Genomic DNA, 22,770 nt, shown 5'->3' on the forward strand with positions numbered 1-22,770 from the left:
TTGTGTCTGCTTTGCCCACCGCGTGTTTGCGATCTAGTCTGGGAAGTGAGTTAAATATTAATATCACCCGAGCAGGCGATCGCTGAGCGGAAACACAAGCACGCCGAGGTCCGGGTGGACCGCGGGGCTCCGGGTGGCCGCGCGTGGCCGGGCCCAGGGAGCCTCTTGGAGGCGGGGGGACCACACGGTCCCCGGGCGGGCGGGCGGGCGGCGGAGGCCTGGCCGCGAGCCGCCCGGGGCCTGGAGCTCCTCGCCCGGCCCGACCCGGCCCAGCCGGCGGGCGGCGCCGCTGGAAGTGACGCGGCGAGGGCGGGGCCGCGGGCCTGGGGAGCAGTGCCGCCGCCGCGCCTCGGCCGGGAAGCGATGTAGGAGCCGCCAGGCCGTCCCCCGTCCTGCCCGGCCCGAGCCCCGCGGGCCGCCGCCGCCGCCGCCACCATGAAGAAGCAGTTCAACCGCATGAAGCAGCTGGCCAACCAGACCGTGGGGAGGCGAGTGCGCCGCGCCGGGCCGCCGGGGGTCGCGCGGGCCGGGGGTCGCGGTCGTGGGGGGCGGGCCGGCTTCTTCCGCGCGCCCGACCGCTGCGGGCCGGGCTGAGGCTCCGCCCGAGGCCGGCGGGGCCCAGGGTCGGGGTCTGCGCCACGCCGCGGCCTGGAGGCCCGCTCTGGGCCGCCGCCTGGCCCCCGGAGACCGGCCGGGCGGGCAGCGCCTCCCGCTCCTACCCCTCGGGGTCCCCACTGCCCCGCGGAGCATCGCCCTCCTGGGACTGGAACTGCCCCGCGTCCTTCCCTACCCCGGGATCGGGCAGCCCCGGGCCGCCGCCTGGGGCTACAACTCCGATCACTGGTGTGTCGGAGGCTGCCGGGCTTGGGGGCGGCATTCCCAGCCTTTCCGTGTGGCCCCCTGCTGCAAAACCTCACTTGCAAGTGCCTGGGGGCGGGGGATGGCGGGGAGGGCGAGCAGTCAAGAAGCAAGGGTCATAAGCCCAGCGGATCTGCCTAGTGAGTTTCAGAACGCCCTTTGAGGGAGTTACGAGCTGGTGTCTCTAGACCAGAGGCGAATATGAACTGGACAGCTTGACATTTAAAAAAGCTTGGGGGAAAAAAAATTAGAAGCAAAGGATTCTGGAAACGCCTAGCGCCAGTTTAAAAATAAGTATCATTTTAAAAAGTCTTTCTCACTTTGGGTTTGGAAGCAGCTCCTGCTCCCTGCTTCTTTGGGATTCCTTGACTGCTTGACAAGCCCTGATTCTGAAATGACAGGAGAGAACGGAGTTATTAGAGGATCCGGCCATTGGGACAGGACTGGTCTGTGGTCTTGAGAGCTTCATGAAGATGACCGTCATGTGCTGTGTTACCTGGGGCAGAATTTTCAAGGTCTATCCAGGGCAAGTTAGCTGTATGGTAGCGATTTTGCTGTTTATTCTGGGAAGAGAGATGAATGCGGGAATTTTTTTTTCACCTCGTTGGCTTCTTTTTTTTCAGCAGTTGAGTCAAAGGGGGAGTTCGGTTTGGCCAAAGCACGTGGGACACTTCTTTTTTGTGTGTGTGTATGAAAATACTTTTACTTCCTCTTGAGTTTTCTAAATGTGCTCTTTACTGTTTCGTTTCCCTCAACTTTTTGCTTAGTTTTGTTGTTTAGGTCTTTTTGGTACCCCACCCTGTTAGCTTGGGGTGCGTTTATCCTTTTTCCAGAGTTCATTCCTGTCTAGGCTAAAGCCTAAATGTGCCTTATTTTCTGTTATTTGTGGGGAAATGATAGAAATAACGTGGAGAGGAAGGTTGACAAAGTATTGTGGTGGTGGCGGTTGAGTCGCTATGTCCTGTCGGATTTGCGACCATGGACTGTAGCCTGCCAGGCTCCTCTGTTCATGGGATTTCCCAGGCCAGAATACTGGAAAGTGAAATGGCTCAGTCATGTCCGACTCTTTGCAACCCCATGGACTGTAGCCTACCATGCTTCTCCGTCCATGGGATTTTCCAGGCAAGAGTACTGGAGTGGGGTGCCATTTCCTTCTCTGAGGGAATCTTCCTGACCCAGGATTCAAACCCATGTCTCCTGCATTGCAGGCAGTCTCCTGCATCCCAGGTTAATTCTTCATGGCTAAGCTACCAGGAGAGAGTATTGGTGATGGCTCATGTTTCAGTCAAGAATCTGGGAATGAGTTACAAGATAATTCTGTGAATTTTCTACCCCTCTTAGTGTTCTCAAGAACATGCATCAGAGAATCAATATTTAGTGAGTGTCAAGATGCATTTGTCCCAGAGAGTCATTTTGGCCTGCTTATACATTGTATCAGGCAAGTGATTTTTTTTTTTTAAACAAAGTTCTGAGGCTTTAAAAGCTGCAAAGCTGGTTCAGGGAAACTGTTCAGGGTGTCTTTGCCCCCTGCTTCCTCTGTCGCAGCTTCTCTTTTTATACGTTTAAATTCTAGCTATCTTGCCTACTTTCAGTTTTCAGTGGAGGCTATACTTTTCTTTCATATTAGCCTCTACTTGGAACTATCAGAAAGAAGTCTCTTTTACCACACCTGCCCTGGGTCACCTCCCACTTGTTCCTCAGGTCTCCTTGGAAAGCTCTCTGCCTCCAAAAGGCCTTCTCTGGGACAAAGTTTGGATGTCCCTCCTTGGCTCTTTCCTAACCCCATACAGCACCTGTTTTTCCATAATGTAATTGCTTCTTTACTTGCCCGCATTCTTCATCGCGCTAAACATTTAAGAATGTTTACTCTTTCTTCTTTGATTCCCAGGATCTTCTGTGGTTCCTATCACTTGTCAGATCCTCAATAAACATTGTCAAATGAATGTAAATCCAGTTCTCACTAGACTGTTCAAGTGGTATGGGAAAATGATAACTGGACAGAATGAGTGGAGTGATGTGACTCACCCTAGGCCTGTAATTCTGGCTCTGACCTTTGACTCTGTTTGAAAATCCTTATTGCTTGATGCAGTGTAGGCTGCAGCTATACAGTAGTATTAAGGGTGTGGAAATTATGCACCTCAAATCAAAACTGTTTTTACTGGGGAACCTGTTGCTTTACTGCTGTTGATTTCCTATATATGTTTGTCTCTCCCCCCTCTCCCTACTTAAGTAATTGTAAAGGACTAGAGAGGAAAGATGGAGGAGGCAGGAGAGAGCCTGAAATTGTTATTGGGCAGAAGCAGATAGTTGGTGGATACCAGAACCAGGCTTCTGGATGTATTGGGGTCAAAACAAAGGCTACCACACACACACTCACTAGTGAGTGAAGTTGTATGTGTGAATGACTTGCCCAGTGTGTACAGCCAGTTTGTGGTTCTAGGTGGTATCTTGCGATGAAGTCTTCTCTTTGCAGAATGAGGACCTGTGAGTAACCCCACTGTGAGGCTCCATGGGGCTGACATGTGGGAGAATTAGTAATGGCTGGAAGGAGTGAGTTTTCATGATGCAATTTGTTTGCAATGGGTGGATTAGTCTGTTTCAGAAGGTGGTTCAAATGAGGTGGTCTCCTGAGGTGGGTGTCCCAAAGGAGACAATGAGGATGGTTCTTTTGTGCCCCTTGCCTTTTGTTGATTCATCTATTCAACAATTGTTGGGCCTAAACTGTGTGTGAGTATGTGAGGTATTGGAGTCTGTTTCTGCCTCCCTGTTTCTGCCCTGAAGGAGCTCAATGCATTTGTGGAAGAGATAGGCAAGCAAAGAAATAATTGTTACCCTGAGATACGTGCTTTCAGAGGGCTGGCTAATGCTGGTTCTTATTGGATGGGGGAAGGTAACAAACAACAGAAGAAAGCTTGGGCAAAGCCTTTTGGCTTTGTTTTCATCTCCAAGCACTTTCAGATTTCTTTTGTGTTAATGAGGTCTCCCTTGGTTGTATGAAAACCCATTTCAAGCTGCCATAAGAGAAGATGGGAATTAATTGGCTTATATGTGACCAAAAAATATCCAAAAGGAGTCTGGCTTCAGGCTGGGCTGGATCCAGGGGTTCACTCTCCGGACAAGCTGGGTCCACAGAAGGACCCCTCCCCGTCCCCACCTTCCATCATCCTCAGTTCCATTCCCAGAAGGACGGAAAAACCTTTTCTCCCAGTCACTGTCTCCAAAGACCCACAGTTGACTCAGTGCTTCTGACTGGGTCCCCTGCTTCTCCCTGGAGATGGGTGTGGAGTCAACACCCATCTAAACCTTAGGGACTGAGAGTGGGGGAGCACTGGCTCCCCAAGGGAAACCGGGCTGCTGGTTAGGAAACAAGACACATCATGTCAGGTCTTTCGTAGTCTGATTTCCTGGACAGAGGAGCCTGGCTACAGTGCACGGGGTCACAAAGAGTCGGACATGACTGAGCACAGCCCAGCACAGCAGCAGCAAGAAGCAGGCATTTTGTTCTTTGAAAATCCTTGGTGCACATAATCCAGTGGACACAGGTGGCGATTTGGAGGAGGTGATGCCCTGCCAGGAGGAAAGTGTACGCAGGATGAGGACTTTGAGGAAAGTTTAGTTATGAGGTTGGAGTGTCCAGGAGAAAAGGAATCTGAAGGACTAACCAGGAGAGTTATGACCTAGGTGAGGCTCTGGGAGGGAGTGTCTCATTGGGTGTGGGTTCCTGCCTTGACTGAAGTACTCCCTAGAGGTTCAAAGCTTTTGAGATAAGCCAAGGTTACAAACTCAAATACCTGGAGGGGCCAGACGAGTAAAATAAATGAGTGACTGAAGACTGGTAAGGGTTGGGAACGTGCCCCTCCCTGCCCCCCTCCTACGGTCTCACCAAAAAGGGCACATGAGAATATGGACCCAGAGTGACTCAACCTTTGCAACTTTGCAGAAAAGCCTGAAATCTGGATTTTAATGAAAGTTTGCTGCTGTTAAGTCGCTTCAGTCGTGTCCGACTCTGTGCGACCCCATAGACGGCGGCCCACCAGGCTCCCCCGTCCCTGGGATTCTCCAGGCAAGAACACTAGAGTGGGTTGCCATTTCCTTCTCCAGTGCATGAAAGTGAAAAGTAAAAGTGAAGTCGCTCAGTCATGTCCCCACTCTTAGCGACCCCATGGTCGCTACCCCATGCAGTCTACCAGGCTCCTCCATCCATGGGATTTTCCAGGCAAGAGTACTGAAAGTTTAGGTGGTATTTAATGCAAATGAGACAATCACTGTGATACTGGGACACACAAAATCCATCATTGGCCAGATTTGGCTTGTGGGTCACCAGCCAGCAATTGTTGTCTAGAAGGACCTGGGACTTCAGGATCCCTATTATTATTTTTCTTATTTTTCCTGTACCTTACCCTGATATTATTGGAGAAGGAAATGGCAACCCATTTCAGTATTCTTGCCTGGAGAATCCATGGACAGAGGAGCCTGGTGGGCTACAGTCCATGGGGTCGCAAAGAGTTGGACATGACTGAACAACTAACACATACCCTGATATTATTACATTCTCAGTTCTTTGGATTTGTTGACGAGCTCATTCTTCTCTTTATAGGGGTGGTTTAGTCATTAAGTCATACCTGACTCCTGCAGTCTCATGGACTGTAGCCTGCCAGGCTCCTCTGTCCATGAGATTTTCCAGGCAAGAAACTGTAGTGGGTTGCTGTTTTCCTTCTCCAGAGGTTCTTCCTGGCCCAGGAATAGAACACACATCTCCTGCATTGCAGGTGGTCTCCCTCACTGCAGACGAATTCTTTACGCTGAGCCACCAGGATGGAAATCTTTAAAAGATTTGATAGTATTATTCATCAGCTTCTCTCTAGTTGCTTGGTACCAAGTGCTGTACCAAACCAGGGCTTCCCTGGTGGCTCAAATGATAAAGAATCCGCCTCCTATGCATGAGACCTGGGTTTGATCCCTGGGTTAGGAAGATCCCCTGGAGGAGGGCATGGCAACCCACTCCAGTATTCTTGCCTTGAGAATCGCCATGGACAGAGGAGCCTGACAGACGACAGTCAGTTGGGTCGCAAAGAGTCAGACACGACTGAGCAACTAAGCACACAGCACAGTACCAAACCACCTGGCTTGGTTCTTGCTACTGGCAACTATCATTTCTATTTTAGAAAGAAGGAAATGACTTGCCAGGTTCACACAGCTACTAAGAGGCTGAGGCATGACTTGAGTCCTGGGCTTCTGACTCTGGATCCCACGTGCTTCCCACTACACAATCTGGGCTGCCTTTTCACCAGGGAAGGATTAATGTTTATTAAATGTCCTTGGTGCTTATTAAGCTGCTGGGCTCAGTGCTTTGCATAAATTATCCCGTCGCCCTCTTTCAGTAACTCCAAGAGGTGATTTGTTCCTGATATAATGATAAGGAAGCCAGAACTCAGAGAGGTCATCAAGCTAGTAAATGACAGGTTTAAACTCTGGATTCTAGTCCCAAAGCAGCTGTAAATTCATGCTTCACGTGGGAACTCTTAGGTAAGAAACCTGTATGAGTCGTGAGTGATGCTTTTGTTAAAATCCTTGAGGCTGAGAGTTGGATATTGCTCTAGTTTAGTGGCTCTTACCAGGTGTCGTTTCACCCCCTGGGGGACATTTGGTGACGTCTGGAGAACCTTTTTTTGATTGTCCTGACTTGGTTGGGGGAGGGGTAGGTGGCGTCCTGAGAGGCTGCTACGTATGCTACAATGCACCTGATGTGAGAGCCTCACAGCCCAGACTTATCTGATCCCAAATTCAAGACTGCTGAGACTGACAAAGCCTGTTCTAGTCCCTCCAGGATCCGGACATGTGAATTATCCAAACCAAGGCACCAATGTGTTCTCTTTGGCTTATTCGGTACTTTTTTTTTTTATTTTAACAATCATTGGCTCATATTTTTATCTGTTTTTAAAAATATATTTTATTTATTTATTTGGCTGCACCGGGTCTTAGTTGTGGCACTCTGGATCTTAGTTGCAGCACGCGGGATCTGTTTCCCTGACCAGGGATCGAACCCCGGCCCCCTGTGTTGGGAGCTTGGAGTCTTTGTTGTGCTGTGCTTAGTCGCTCGGCCGTGTCCTACTCTTTTTGAGGCCATGGACTGTAGCCCGCCAGGCTCCTCTGTCCATGGGGATTCTCCAGGCAAAGAATACTGGAGTCTTCATTGGCTCCTATTCAGAAATGAGAAGTTTTCATATGAAAACCTGGATTTCCAGCGGCTTGTAAAATCTCAGAAGACCTGGCAGTGCCTGCCACCCCTCCCGAGTACAGGAGGCAGGAGCTGAGCTCCTGTTCAGCCCAGTCCCTACCTGGCTTGTTTTAGTCTGTTATTGGGTTGGCCAAAAAGTTCGTTCTAGGTTTTCCTGAAGATATCACGGAAAAATCCGAATGAACTTTTTGGTCACCCCAATACAGTCTTTGCCGACCCTCCCTGAAGGTCACAGATATCTACTGACCTTCTCCCCCGCCCAGGTGGGCAGCGCTAAACTCTCAAGGTGAGTCAGCAATACCCCTCTATCCACACACCCAGAATAGCCCTCTGGAGCCACGCAGACTCCATCTTGTCTTTTCCACGATACAGCCCTTGTTCTTATCAGCATCACATCCTACATCCCTCACCTGCTCTGGGCTTTCCAGGTGGCCCTGCTGGTAAAGAATCCGCCTGCAAGTGCAGGAGACATGGGAGACTTGGGTTTGAACCCTGGGTTGGCAAGATCCCCTGGAGGAGGGCATGGTAATGCCCTTGGGATTGCCTGGAGTATCTCCCAACAGGAGAGCCTGCTGGGCTATAGTCCACAGGGTCTCAAAGAGTCAGACACAGCTAAAGCGACTGAGGATGCACCCCCTTCTCTGCTGCCTCATTTTACTCACGTTGAGTTTCTCTGAACAGTAATTCTGAGACAGAGGAGGCAGCTGTGCTCTGCTCCAATCCGAGTGGATTCCATCCAGCCTCTGCTTAGAGCATGGGTGGTAAGGAATCTGGTACCTTTGCAGCTTCTTCTGAACCTGGTCTTCTGTGGCCTTGTGATGTACTTTACATATTGTGAAATCCTAGAATAGCAAACAGGGTATTTATAGGTGAGTGAAAACCCATTATTCACCAAGAGGGGGAAAACAAAAAAACCCAAAGGATGTGGTCACATAGCATCGTTTTCACATATCATATAGCATATGCAATGCAGGAGACCCCAGTTTGGTTCCTGGGTCAGGAAGATCCTCTGGAGAATGGATATGCTACCCGCTCCAGTATTCTTGAGCTTCGCTTGTGGCTCAGCTGGTAAAGAATCCGCCTGCAATGCAGGAGACCTGGGTTCGATCCCTGGGTTGGGAAGATCCTCTGGAGAAGGGAAAGGCTACCCACTCCAGTATTCTTTCGCTTTGCTGGTGGCTTAGCTGGTAAAGAATCCGCCTGCAATGCAAGAGACCTGGGTTCGATCCCTGGATTGGGAAGATCCCCTGGAGAAGGGAAAGGCTACCCACTCCAGTATTCTGGCCTGGAGAACTCCATGGACTGTCTAGTCCATGCGGTTGCAAAGAGTCAGACACAAAGTGAGTGACTTTCCCTTTCAGTTTGTGCCTGTGATTCCCAGTGTGTACAGGGCCGGCCTCACCAGGGTCAGGTGTAGGGTCCCGTACTCTGGCATAGGGTCCTAGGGTCAGCCTGTGCGCCATGCATTCTTCTCAGACTGTGGATGGTTTTGCATATTGTTCTATTTCTGTTTCTCACATATAGATAAATGCCATTATAATTAATCAAGTATAAATCCATGTAAAAATATTATTATTGCACTCCCATCTGCTTTGTGTGTGTGTATGTGTTCTTAAATGTAGATACCAAAAGTATAATAGGCCCACAGTCCTTTATCCAAAACCTCTGGGGTCAGATGGGCTTCAGAATTCAGAATTTTTCAGATTTTAAAGAAAAGTGCACATATGTGGTTATTATTAAATATAATATCTCCAGTACTGTCTGAGGCACTAGCCCATAATCATACATGTTAATATTTCTATAGCAAAATATATGAATGTATTTCACATTAAATGGAATCCTTAAGATTATAAATAGCTTTGTGTTGGCTTAGGTTAAGTTGTGTCGTCAAATGAGTTGCAAAGAAAAAGTTGTTTGTTTGTTTTTTTTTAATTTTAGAGTGATGGATAAGGGATTGTGGACCTGTAATGTTCCTGGTGAGAGAGTCTGAAATTTTGCTTTACATAATGTCTCCTATTTTCCAAAAAGTTGGGAACCACAATTAATACTCTGTAAGGAGGGAGTCACAAACTCAAATGCCGGGCAAGCAAAATTAGTAAGTGAAGTGGTAGACAGGTGTAAGGCATAGGGCATGGTGAGGACTATGAACCTAGTGAGGCATGTTTAAAGAGGGCAGATGGGACCTCCCCGGCAGTCCAGTGGTTAAGACTTGGCCTTCCCGTGCAGGGGGCTGCAGGTTTCATCTCTGGTCGGAGAGCTAAGAACCCACATGCCTGGCATTCAAAAAACCAAAACATGAAACTGAAGCAATATTGTGACAGATTCAATAAAGACTTTAAAAATGGTCCATATCAAAAAGAGAATCTTAAAAAAAAGGGATATCTACTCTCAGCTCCAGCACTTGTTGCTGTGGTGAAATGTGTATACATTGTAATCACATCTCCCCTTTTTAAATAATATTTATATTCCAGAATACAATTTCTTGGTGTTTAAATGCTCACAACCAAAAAGAAAAAATTAGTGTAAGTCCAAGAAAATATAACTTTAGGCTTTCTCTGGTCTTGGGCTGCCTGCTTTGACCTCTGGTTTTAGAGACTAACTCTTATGGTATGAACGTTGGACAGTAGTATTTTGAGAATGAACTTAATTCGCTTCCTCTTAAGATGGGGGACCAAACATTTGTTCTGTCATCATTCATTATACTTAACACACATGTGATAGATGTTTTGAGTATAAAATTCATAATAAAAATGAAACATTATTGTTTAGGCATTTTATTTTAGAATTGCCTTATTTTCCAGCCAGTGGGAAGTTTTCTTTTTCATCTATGACATTGAAACTCAATCTTGGAAGTCATCAACCTTGGAAAAGGGAAGGAAAGCCCTGTGTTAAAATAGGAGCCTCTTTTTAGGATAAAGGAATTAAGGGAGGTCGGAGAAGGCAATGGCACCCCGCTCCAGTACTCTTGCCTGGAGAATCCCATGGACGGAGGAGCCTGGTGGGCTACAGTCCATGGGGTCGCTAGGAATCGGGCATGACTGAGCGACTTCACTTTCACTTTTCACTTTCATGCATTGGAGAAGGAAATGGCAACCCACTCCAGTGTTCTTGCCTGGAGAATCCCAGGGACAGGGGAGCCTGGTGGGCTGCCGTCTATGGGGTCGCACAGAGTCGGACACGACTGAAACGACTTAGCAGCAGCAGCGGCAGGTTATAATGCCTCTATCTTTTTCATGGCCATAGTGAGCTGAGGTGACATTGCCCACCTGCCCTGGATTGGGACAGGGAAGCGCCCTTCATCCCTCTCTTCTGAGACCATTTCCCCCCGGTGATCTCAGCCCTATCACTGCCACCAGACGACTGACGACTCTCAATCTTATGCGTCTGGCCCTAGCATCTCTTTGTCCCTAGACTGAACATCTCCACTTTAAGTGTCCTGCTAACATTGAACTCATGAACTTCATCCCCAGATTGATCTCCTTTCCTTGGATTCCCTAGTCTCCAGGTCGACAAACTTTGGCCTGCAAGCCAAATCCTGCCCACCACCTGCTTTGTAAAAAAAAAAAAAAAAAAAAAGAGCCATGCGCTGATGCAGCGGAGCTAAGTAGTTTTAGCGGTGATCGTCTGGCCCACAGAGCCTATGCCGTTTACCATCTGTTCCCTTTACTGAAGAGCTTGCTGACTCTTGCCCTAGTGTGTGGAATGCCACCACACCTACTCAGTCGCCTGTCAGGCCCGCCCTCCCCCTCCAACCCCCCCTTGTTCATATCCAGGCTGTCACCACCATCTGGCAGTTCTGCCTCCTGAGTATCTTTTGACTTGGTCTCTGCCCCTTGATGACCATTCTTCCAATGACCTTAGTTCAGGCTTTCGTTTTTGTTTTTTTTTTCCACCTGGACCCACAGTGTCCTTCCAGCTGGCTCTGCTGGCTTGAGCCGATTCTTATCCCTTCTGAAAAACATCTAGCTCTCCTCTTACTTTTGACGTGGCCTGTCACTGTTTTAATGATCTTAGCCGTTCCCCTCTAAATTATTATTATTTTTTTCCTGATGAATTTTCTGGAGTTTTGAATCCATACGTTTGTAGGAAATCAGTATTTTTGTGGTCACTGTACTGCAAATTGGGGATTCCCTGGTGGTTCAGTGGTAAAGAATCCACCTGTCAAGCAGTAAATGCAGGTTCGATCCCTGGGTCAGGAAGATCCCCTAGAGAAGGGCATGGGAACCCACTCCAGTATTCTTGCCTGGGAAATCCCATGGACAGAGGAGCCTGGCGGGCTGCACTCCATGGGGTCACAAGAGTTGCACAAAGCTGAGCGACTGAGCAGCAGGCATGTGCTGCAAGTCGCCTGCTAACATGACAGCATGGTCATTTCGTTTGCAGAACATTTACAGCAAGTATGTCCCCCAGCAATGCACAACACCATACAAGACATGACGAGTGCCATGTCTCATCATCACCCTCGTAGCCCTAGACAAGTGGTTATTTTTGGTTGTGCTGGGTCTTTGTTGCTGTGTGCGGGCTTTCTCTAGTTGTGGTGAGTAGGAGCTACTCTTCACTGAGGTCTGTGGGCTTCTCATTGTCGTGGCTTCTTTAATCGCAGAGCACAGGCTGTAGCTGCACGGGCTTCCGTAGTTGTGGCACATTGGCTTAGTTGCTCCTTGGCATGTGGAATTTTCCCAGCCCAGGGATCACAGCTGTGTCCCCTGCATTGGCAGGTGGGCTGCTAACCACTGGATCACTAGGGAAGTCCAGATGTTGTCTTTTTTAAAATTTACTTCTTATTTTAATTTTTTCCACTAAAGTCGAAATGACCGTTGTCGCTATATTTGTGTTTCCTTGTATGTTCAAGTTTTCTGTATGTCATTTGTGTATTTAATTGCCATGGAATTAATGTTCAGTTGTCAGTTTCACTGTTCAGTTACCAATTCAGCTCAACCAATGTGTATTGTGCATGTGTGCTAAGTTGCTTCAGTTGTGTCCAGCTCTGTGACTCTATGGACTGAAGCCTGCCAGGTTCCTCTATCTGTAGGATTCTCCAGGCAAGAATACTAGAGTGGGTTGCCATGTCCTCCTCCAGATGATCTTCCCGTCCCAGGGATTGAACTTGTGTCTCCTGCAGTGGAAGATGGATTCTTTACCACTTTGCCACCTGGGAATATCCAATGTATATTGAGAACCTGTGAAATGCTAGGACCTAGGGTAACCGATGCCTAGGAACTTGAGTGGGAAGACAGACACACAAACAGATAATTCAAATACAGCCAAATGTATCTATTCTAGTGGATTTTAGGTGTTAATAAGTAAATATTAATGCCATATCTTGATTTTAAATAGGTAGAGCCTATTTGTAGCAGATGAAATGAAAACATATTCAGTTCACCACAGCGCTCTGGGTTGTAAGATTTGCTTCCTGTGTCTTGATACTTCACAGCTTGTTATTTGCATAGACCTCTTCCTTTTAATTAGTCTTAAGATGTTTCTCTTCCTCTCCTTTCCCTCAATTCTTTTTTAGGTGTCTTCCTTATCAATAGTCTAATCTAGTAGTCAATTTGATCCCTCTTTTAATGTTTCATCAGCATTTCTTCTATGGTTTCTCAGTGTTCTTCCACATGGGTTAGCCAAGTTTTTGCCTCCTAGAGTTTAAATCATAAATTGTAGACTAAACAAAAGCTGAAATAAATACAAATATTTAAATATATAAATGTTCAGAACTACATGGAAATTCTTGTAGGCAACTACCTGTTACCTGTCAGCGTGAACATTTACACATCTACCAGCTTGGATTTCACATGGTCATTGGATACTTTCAGATGCATTGCCTGGAGTGGCCACTTGAACCCATGCCCAGCTGTACCTTGGGAAAATATACCAGAGTATTTCTGCTTCACTAGCTGTGGTGAGTGCTAGGCTAGATGGAGCAGGGGCTCTGGCTTGTGGTCTCTGAAATGTGCTGGGGGCTCAATGAAGCTTTTCTGACATGAGATACTTTAGCAGTGTTGGTAACAGGCAGGAAGAGATGATAGGTGATTAAGAATTCCAAGAGAGAAGAAAAATTCATAGTGGAAAACCTAAAACCCTGAAAATTATCAGATCAGATCAGATCAGATTGGTCGCTCAGTCATGTCCGACTCTTTGCGACCCCATGAATCGCAGCACGCCAGGCCTCCCTGTCCATCACCAGCTCCCGGAGTTCACTCAGACTCATGTCCATCGAGTCAGTGATGCCATCCAGCCATCTCATCCTCTGTCGTCCCCTTCTCCTCCTGCCCCCAGTCCGTCCCAGCATCAGAGTCTTTTCCAGTGAGTCAACTCTTCACATGAGGTGGCCAAAGTACTGGAGTTTCAGATTTAGAAGGAAGAAAGAAGGAAACTTTCTTCCTTCCAAAGAAATCCCAGGGCTGATCTCCTTAAGTATGGACTCGTTGGATCTCCTTGCAGTCCAAGGGACTCTCAAGAGTCTTCTCCAACACAACAGTTCAAAAGCATCAATTCTTCGGCGCTCAGCCTTCTTCACAGTCTAACTCTCACATCCATACATGACCACAGGAAAAACCATAGCCTTGACTAGACAAACCTTTGTTGGCAAAGTAATGTCTCTGCTTTTGAATATGCTATCTAGGTTGGTCATAACTTTCCTTCCAAGGACTAAGCATCTTTTAATTTCATGGCTGCAGTCACCATCTGCATCTGTGATTTTGGAGCCCAGAAAAATAAAGTCTGACACTGTTTCCACTGTTTCCCCATCTATTTCCCATGAAGTGATGGCACCGGATGCCATGATCTTAGTTTTCTGAATGTTGAGCTTTAAGTCAACTTTTTCACTCTCCGCTTTCACTTTCATCAAGAGGCTTTTGAGTTCCTCTTCACTTTCTGCCATAAGGGTGGTATCATCTGCATATCTGAGGTTATTGATATTTCTCCCTGCAATCTTGATTCCAGCTTGTGTTTCTTCTAGTCCAGCGTTTCTCATGATGTACTCTGCATATAAGTTAAATAAACAGGATGACAATATACAGCCTTGACGAACTCCTTTTCCTATTTGGAACCAGTCTGTTGTTCCATGTCCAGTTCTAACTGTTGCTTCCTGACCTGCATACAGATTTCTCAAGAGGCAGATCAGGTGGTCTGTTATTCCCATCTCTTTCAGAATTTTCCACAGTTTATTGTGATCCACACAGTCAAAGGCTTTGGCATAGTCAATAAAGCAGAAATAGATGTTTTTCTGGAACTCTCTTGCTTTTTCCATGATCCAGTAGATGTTGGCAATTTGATCTCTGGTTCCTCTGCCTTTTCTAAAACCAGCTTGAACATCAGGAAGTTCAAGGTTCACGTATTGCTGAAGCCTGGCTTGGAGAATTTTGAGCATTACTTTACTAGCATGTGAGATGAGTGCAATTGTGCAGTAGTTTGAGCATTCTTTGGCATTGCCTTTCTTTGGGATTGGAATGAAAAGTATATTCTTTACTTAATATTTTTTTGGTCTATAAATTGAAAAAAGACAACTATATCTGACTCTTGAACAGTGGTAAAACTCCACTCAGCTCTTATTTTCAAATTAGCTAATGAAAGGTTGTGTGTAGATCCATATGATCTCAAGTCCAGAATGACTGCGGTATTGCAGTTCACAAGTCCCTGGATGCATTTCGATCCAGTAGGAGAAGAAATAAATGGGTTCTTCAAAGTTTAAGAGGCTTTAAAACCAGTATACTCAGTTTTCTTCACTTCGTGTGAGGGAATGATCATCTACTGCTGAATAGACGGTTGTGCTGCACATGGAAAGTCTACCGAGGCATGATTCCCACAGTGCAGCTTTTAGTTTCTCTACTTTCCATCATACTTGTTTGTCCTCTCTTATAACCTTTTCGGTACTCTCAGTGCTTTTGCATTTCTGGACATGCTAGGATTAATCATAACTCCCAAACAACCCCAATATGGCAGAACTCAAACACATGATCACCCATGACCAGTAACACCCAACTTTTTGAAGTCAGGTAGTATTGACTGGCTTTTGTTCTCCTCTGTGGAAGACCATCATTAGAAAGACTTCTGTTCCAGCTTCGGGGACCATTGCAGTGGATCTGGGGAGCCCTGACATGCAGAAGGTTGAGAAAATTAAGTCGGTTTTCTTTAGGAAGACAATTCTGGCAGCAGGTGGAGGAAGGGAAAGAGGAGAAGGTGAAAGGAGGCTAGCTAGGAAGCTCTGGAACAGACTGAGGGAAGTGGCTGTAGCCAGAGCTAAGACAAGGGCACTGGCGATTGACTTGAAAACACATTTAACAGTATGATGTGTGAGGTGAAGGGAAGAGGTGTACAGTTAGATGTTACTTACAGAAGTAGGTAACACCATGATACGTGGCTTTTCCAGTGTTTTACAATACTTCTCTCTTTTTTTAAAACATATAATTCATAGATCTACTTTTTTGACTGTGCTTTCTCTTCCACTGATTTATGGCTTTAGTGTGCCTGTATGTATGTGCACACCAGTTTTACTAACTGTTGATCGGTAGCACGTTTTGAATCTGGTACATATAGTTTCCATGAGCTCTTCTTTTTCAGGTATTCTTTCCTGTTTCTGTCTAAAAATGAATTTTGGTATCACTTTTCTAGTTCCTAGAAAAATTCATTTAAGATTTTGATTGATACGGAGCTCCCTCACTTATCCAAACAATATTTATTGGGTGCCTGCTATGGGCTAGATCCTGAGGAGACAGAAATAACTAAAACCCAGGAATTGTGGTCTAGGAAACCTGTGAGCTAGACCTGGGGAGAATTGATATCTTTACAGCGTGAGCATGACACATCTCTTTATGCACCCAGAGCTTTTCTGTGCTTCCTAAATATTTTGTTGCAATAGTTCTTGTTGACAATAGTGCCTGATTAGTGTAATTGGTAAGCATGGGTCATGTTGATGTTTGCATATACTTTACAGCTTCTCCAGCTACAGTTGATAATTTTGTTACTTCTTTGACTTTTCTGTATGTATAATATTATCTGTGTTTGTTTCTATTTCTTTTGGTATTATTTTAATGATTTCTTTTTCTTTCCTTATTTAATTAGTTAGACTCCCCAAAATAATGTTTAGCTGTATAATTGTTTATAGCAATATCGTGTAAAGGGCATGTTTTTGCACCTCTGATGGGCATTCCAAAAACATGATAAGGAATGCTGCTGCTAAGTCTCTTCAGTCATGTCTGACTCTGTGTGACCCCATAGACGGCAGCCCACCAGGCTCCCCTGTCCCTGGGATTCTCCAGGCAAGAACACTGGAGTGGGTTGCCATTTCCTTCTCCAAAGGAATGCTTAAATCCTGCTAAAATGCAGATGTCCTAACCCGAATGCTTTCCAGTGGAAATCAGCAAGCATTTCCCTCTACCCTTCTCTCTCTTTTCTGGCCACATCACTTGACATGTGGGATCTTAGTTCTCCAACCAAGGATCAAACTTTTGCCCCTTGCCTTGGAAGTGTGGAGTCTTAATCACTGGACCACCAGGGAAGTCCTTCTGCTCTTTTCTTTTAGCCTCACACCTTTTAATATGTATGATGAGCCTTTATTCTGTGTCTTAGTCATAAGATTGACAGGTGATCTTCTGGGAAGAATGCTGAACTTGTAGACGTTCACCTGTATGGAGAAAGCAATTGCAATGCACTTAGGCTAAGGAAGGACTTGGAAGAGAAAGTTAGAAATAGAGGAGGTTTTATTTTTTAACTTATTTCTTTTAATTGGAAGATAATTGCTTTAGAGTGTTGTGTTGGTTTCTGCCATACATCAGCATGAATCAGTCATAGGTATACATGTTTCTCTCCCTCTGGAACCTCCCTCCCAGCCCCCAGCCCATCCCACCCCTCTAGGTTGTCTCAGAGCACCAGGCTGAGCTCCCTGTGTTATATGGCAACATCCCACTAGCTATCTGGTTTACATATGGTAATGTATATATTTCAATGCTACTCTCTCAATTTGTCCCATCCTCTCCTGCCCCTACTATGTCCATAAGTCTGTTCTCTACATCTGCGTCTCTGTTCCTGCCCTGCATATAGATTCATCAGTACGATTTTTCTAGATTCCATATATATGCATCAATATTTGATATTTTTCTCTTTCTAACTTATTTCAGTTTGTATAACAGGCTCTAGCTTCATCTACCTCACTAGAATTGATTCCAATTCTTTCTTTTTTTATGGCAGAGTAATATTCCATTGCACTTATGTGCCACAACTTCTTTATCCATTAATCTGTTGACAGACATCTAGGTTGCTTCCATGTCCTGGCTCTTGTAAATAGTGCTGCAGTGAACATAAGGGTACATGTGACTTTTCAATTACGGTTTTCTCAGTACATGCCCAGTAGTGGGATGGCTGGGTCATATGGTAGTTTTTTATTCCTAGTTTTTAAAGAAATGTCCATTCTGTTCTTCATCGTGGTTGTATCAGTTTACATTCCCACCAACAGTGCAGAAGGGTTCCCTTTGCTGCTGCTGCTGCTGCTGCTAAGTCACTTCAGTCGTGTCTGACTCTGTGCGACCCCATAGACGGCAGCCCACTAGGCTCCCGCGTCCCTGGGATTCTCCAGGCAAGAACTCTGGAGTGGGTTGCCATTTCCTTCTCCAGTGCATGAAAGTGAAACGTGAAAGTGAAGTCACTCAGTCGTGTCTGACTCTTAGTGACCCCATGAACTGTAGCAGGCTTCCTCCGTCCATGGGATTTTCCAGGCAAGAGTACTGGAGTGGGGTGCCATTGCCTTCTCCCTTTGATGAGAGGAGTTTAAATGGAGCATATGTGATGATATGTTCATAGAACTTGTCAAGTGGTCAATAGGTCACGGATCAACGGACTTAATTGTAGTCTTTGAATCTTAGAATAGTGTTTAGGAACAGATTTGCTAACCCACAGATTTTGATGAATGTTTTAACAATCCTCTCCCCGGAAAAAAAATCTCCACAAATACACACTTGTATATAATTTCATGGACTTCCCAGACATCTTCAAGCCTATGGACAAGAACCCCAGGATTAAAGGAAACCCATTTATATGGTCTGCAGCTCAGGAAGCCTACTGGTGATCAGAGAGATGCTGGGCTGCAGTTTCCAGGCTGTGACCTGGTCTTAATGTACAGATGGGTCCCTCACACATCTGTCTATTGTTCTGCTGGTCTCCAAAATACACACTCGAGGTCTCTCTGAGAGCCCTCCCCTGCCAAAAGCAGAAATCTGGTTCTCTAATTGATGAGATTTGATGAGCACATCAAATTACTGCCCCTTAATATAAATCAGCTTGTTGGGCAGGTTGTTAATTTAGTTGTTTTTTAAACTTGTAGATGAGGGCATGAGGAAGCTGACATTGCTTTAGGGCAGTGGGGGTATGGTAGGAGGTGAACGCGAGATCCTCTCTGTGCCGCTCACTAGCCAGCTCTCTCTCTCTGACCTTGGCCGCGTCGGCCTCCCTACTGTGTTTCCACAGTTGTCCGCCAGAGAACAAGCCTGGGTGTGTTTAGGAAGTTGGCAGGTGATAAGGAGATGCTATAAGACAGTAAGGAAACAGTCTGAGACAGCAAGTTAGTACTGGGGAAAAGAGTCAGGTGAGATCCCACCTCGCCACTCCATGCCAAGATAAATCCCAAATGGATTAAGAGTTTTGTGTAAAAAATAAAACCATAAAATGAATAGAAGGAAATATGAAAAGAACTTCATGCTCTGCCTTACAAATGCAGAGAATGAACAATAAAAGATAGCCTTTAGATTTAGCCACATAACTAAAATTCTGTCTATCATAGATCATAATTAAAATTATGGTGAATGAGTAACTGTGAAAAATCAAGAGCAGCCACAACAGAGGGTTAATATCCTTAACATATAAAGCGTTCTTACCAATCATTTTAGAGAACTCTACTGGGGCTTCTTTGGTGTCTCAGGCAGTAAAGAATCCACTTGCAATGCAGGAGACTAGTGTTTGAGTCCTGGGTTGGGAAGTTCCCCTGGAGAAGGGAATGGCTACCCACTGCAGTATTCTTGCCTGGAGAATCCCATGGACACAGGAGCCTGGCGGGCCACAGCCCATGGGGTCACAAAGAGTCAGACATGACTGAGCAGCTAACACTTTCACTTTTCACTTTCACTGCCATAAGCAAATACCATGAGCAGAAAGTCACAGAGGAAGTACAGATGAGCAGCAAATGTGTGAGACTCTCCAGAATTCAAGGAACTGAAGAAGCCCCACAGCGCTTTGAGACTCCATTTTTCATTGACCAAATTGGCAGAGTTGAAACTCATGCTGTACTGCTGCCTTGGGAGAGGGGAGGAAGGCTGTGTCACGCACTGCTGGTAGAAGTGCAGAGTGGCTTTCTTTTCCAGAGAGAAATTTGCCATTGTGTTTAAGAACCACTTCCATGTAGAGGAGGAAGGATAAATCGAGACTCTGGAATTGACATATACACACTACTATATTTAAAATAGATAACCATGGGACTTTCCTGGCAGTCCAGTGGCTAAGATTCCACGCTCCCAATGCAGGGGCCCTGGTTCCTTCCCTGGTCAGGGAACTAGATCCCACATGCCACAGCTAAAGATCTCACATGCCACAACTGAGACGTTGTGCGGCCAAATGAATGAAGGTAAATAAAATATTTTTTAAAAAAAGAAAATACATTCATTAAAAAAATAAAATAGGTCTAACCAGCAAGGACCTACTATATAGCACAGGGAACTCTGCTTAATAGTCTGTAATCACCTAAATAGGGAAAGAATTTGAAAAGGAGCAGATATATAGGTGGGAGGGGGGTTCAGGATGGGGAGCACGTGTACACCCATGACGGATTCATGTTGATGTATGGCAAAACCAATACAATATTGTAAAGTAATTAGCCTCCAATTAAATACATTTAAATTTAAAAAATATGTATAACCGAATCACTTTGCTGTACACCCAAAACTATCTCAACATTGTAAATCAACCATAGTCCAATATAAAATAAAAATTTTAAAAAAGAGAAAGATCTACTTCAAAAGTCTTAGCCCCAGATTCTCTGTCTGCCACCTGACTGAAGTCTCATACTCTCAGATTTCTCTGTAATCCAGTTCCTCCTGCCCTCGTTGAAGCCCCCTTCCTCCTCCAACCTCAGTCACCCTGGTGGCCTCCCTTTGACACCACTTTCAGAACTCTGTTCAGCCGGCCTTTTCCTTTGGCCTGTTGTGCAGCCCAGCAGCCTGACGCCTTTATCTTCTTGGCAGCTTCACTCCAATACCTGGGATGCAGGGCGCGGTCCAGAAAGACCATCCAATTGTGCAGGTTAGGGCTGCCAAAAGTTTATGGCCTCCGAGCTCCGCCGGGCTTTTCATACTGCTTTCCTATCCTTGGCCGAGTTTCCCATCCCATTTTCCTAAGTGTCTTCGCCAGACTTTTTACTTTCCTCAAACCTACTCCACCCGGCTCCAGACACACCCACTCTCCTCAGATGACCTGCCTCCTAACTGCCGAGAAGACGGGCTGCTGCCCCCGGTTCTTAGTCCCTGATGCTCAAGGGGTACCATCTTCACACTCGTCCTTGCTTCTCCTCTGCCCACCGCAGGGGCCTTTCTTCATCGGTCTTCCCCAGTCTCTTCTGCATCTTCAGGTCTCCCTCCCTTCGTTGGCTCTTTCTTCTTGACTGCTGACTGTGTTCAGGTTTCTCTCCACTTTCTGAGAAAGCTTTGCCTCTCCCCCCTCCACCCTGCATCTTGGCTTCCAGGAACCATTCTCCTCATACTTTCCTGTCCTCTCTGCCACCGTTTGCATTTTTAACCAGTCTCTCAGCCTCGCTTCCCTCCCCGCCCCTCCCGGGGGACTCGCCTTCTGCTCCCTGCCTTGGCTCCTCTTCTGTTGTGATCACAAGCCTTCCGTCCTCAGCCTCCATCTTCCCATCTTCTCTATAGGATTTGGAGCGAACTCCCCTAAATCCATGTTTGCTGCTCGTCCTTACAGCATGATCTGAACTCCCCCCTCCAGACGCCTCTTCTGTGCTTCAGAACCATACAACAAAAAACCACACATGCATCAAACCATACATACATCCATCAAAAAACACACAGGACGGCTCCACCTGAGCGTTCAGCAGAACCCTGAAACTCGGCATTTCTGGAGCTGCCCTCATCGAACTGACCTGCAGATCCTTCCAAATCTCCTCTCTAGGTGAAGAGCCTTGTTATCCAGTCAGCCACTCAAGACAGAAACTTGGCGATCACTCTAGGCTCTTCCTTCTCGCTTCCCATCCACATCACATCACCAGGACCTGATCACTGTCCCTCTGTAAAAACTCCCGTCTTGTCCTCTGCCTGCCCACTGCTTTCTTTTTTTTCTACCCCCTTGTTTAAACATTTTTTGGTTGTGCCGGGCCTTCGTTGCTGCGTGTGGGCTTTCTGTAGTTGTGGTGCACAGGCTTCTGCTGCAGTGGCTTCTCCCGTAGCTAAGCACAGACCGTAGCTCACGGGCTTCAGTAGTTGCAGCACACAGGCTTGGTAGTTTTGGCGCATGGGCTTAGCTGTCCCACAGCGTGGGAGCTTCCTGGCCAAGGATTGAACTGGTGTCCCCTTCATTGCAAGGCAGTTTCGTAACCACTGGATCACCAGGGAAGCCCTGCCCACTGCTTTCTTACTTGGGGTCTGGACCCTCCTCTTCCCTTACTTGGATCTCATATATGTGGGTCTCTCTCCAGTGTGTCTTCCCCTCAGTCATTTTCCACACGGTTGCCAGAAATATCCTTCCAAAGAAAAATCATTGTAATAACGGTAGCTTACATTTATTTGGGTGCTTACTGTATACCAGGCACGATTCCAAGTGCTAGTTATGTACCAACTCACTTAATACCCAGCACAATTGTATCGGATTATCTCCTTTTATAGGTGAGAAAACAGAGATTCAGTACCTTGTCTGAGACCACAGAGCTTGTAAGTCTGTCTCCAGAGGCTATACTCTCAACATCCTGTGATGAAACAGTAACTGAAACCCTGTGAGAGGGGCATTCTAGGAATTAGCACCTCACATGTATGATCTCTTTCAATCCTTTCAGGTCTCTAACTTCGAAATTCAGTATCTCTGTTTGGGGGTTTCCCGGGTGGCTCAGTGATGAAGAATCCGCCTGCCAATGCAGGAGACATGGGTTTGATCCCTGGGTCGGGAAGATCCTCTGGAGAAGGAAATGGCAACCCACTCCAGTAGTCTTGCTGGGAAATCCCATGGACAGAGGAGCCCCTCGGGCTACAGTTCATGAGGTTGCCAAAGACGTGGAAATGACTGAGCAACTAAACAACAATTTCCATTTTTCCACATGAGGAAACAGAGGCCCAGAAATGTGAAGTAACCTCGTACTTACACAACTCTTAGGTGGTGGATGGGGCCTTGAGCCCTTGCAAACTTAGCCCCCTCATCTACACACAAGGAGCTGGGGTTGTGTGAGGGGGTACCTTCTGAAATCAACACTTTTGTGAGTGTTTTTCTATTCTCCTTTCAAAGTTATAGGTGGCAAAGGAGGTATGCATGTGTAAGGTGTTCTCACTTACAAGAGCATTTGTAGTGGTAAGGAAAGATTAGCTTCCTGTTTGAATGATATCCAGATGTGATAAAATACCAGATTAGCCCTGTGATGCCGTAGAAATTCCTCTGCTCACTCAGTGTGCTCCATTCGGATTGCTCTCTCTCTGCCTTTT

The 22,770-nt window shown here is 46.3% G+C and overlaps 1 protein-coding gene across 5 annotated transcripts in view; it reads left to right on the forward strand.

Moving 5' to 3' along the window:
- Positions 1-300: 300 nt before the first annotated feature.
- Positions 301-22,770, forward strand: part of ARHGAP17 (Rho GTPase activating protein 17) — a 103,945-nt gene continuing 81,475 nt past the window's right edge. For 3 of the 5 annotated variants that reach the window (XR_003508670.1, XM_027527331.1, XM_027527328.1), the window contains exon 1: positions 318-488. Coding sequence is in view for 4 of the 5 variants with exons in the window: in XM_027527331.1 (XP_027383132.1) it covers positions 436-488 (53 nt within the window). In the remaining variant the exon portion in view is untranslated. Of the gene's footprint in view, positions 489-22,770 lie in introns of all 5 variants that reach the window. The other 2 variants (XM_027527327.1, XM_027527329.1) reach the window with 2 other exon arrangements.

Source organism: Bos indicus x Bos taurus, chromosome 25, assembly GCF_003369695.1.
Source record: "Bos indicus x Bos taurus breed Angus x Brahman F1 hybrid chromosome 25, Bos_hybrid_MaternalHap_v2.0, whole genome shotgun sequence".
Lineage (NCBI taxonomy): Eukaryota > Metazoa > Chordata > Mammalia > Artiodactyla > Bovidae > Bos > Bos indicus x Bos taurus.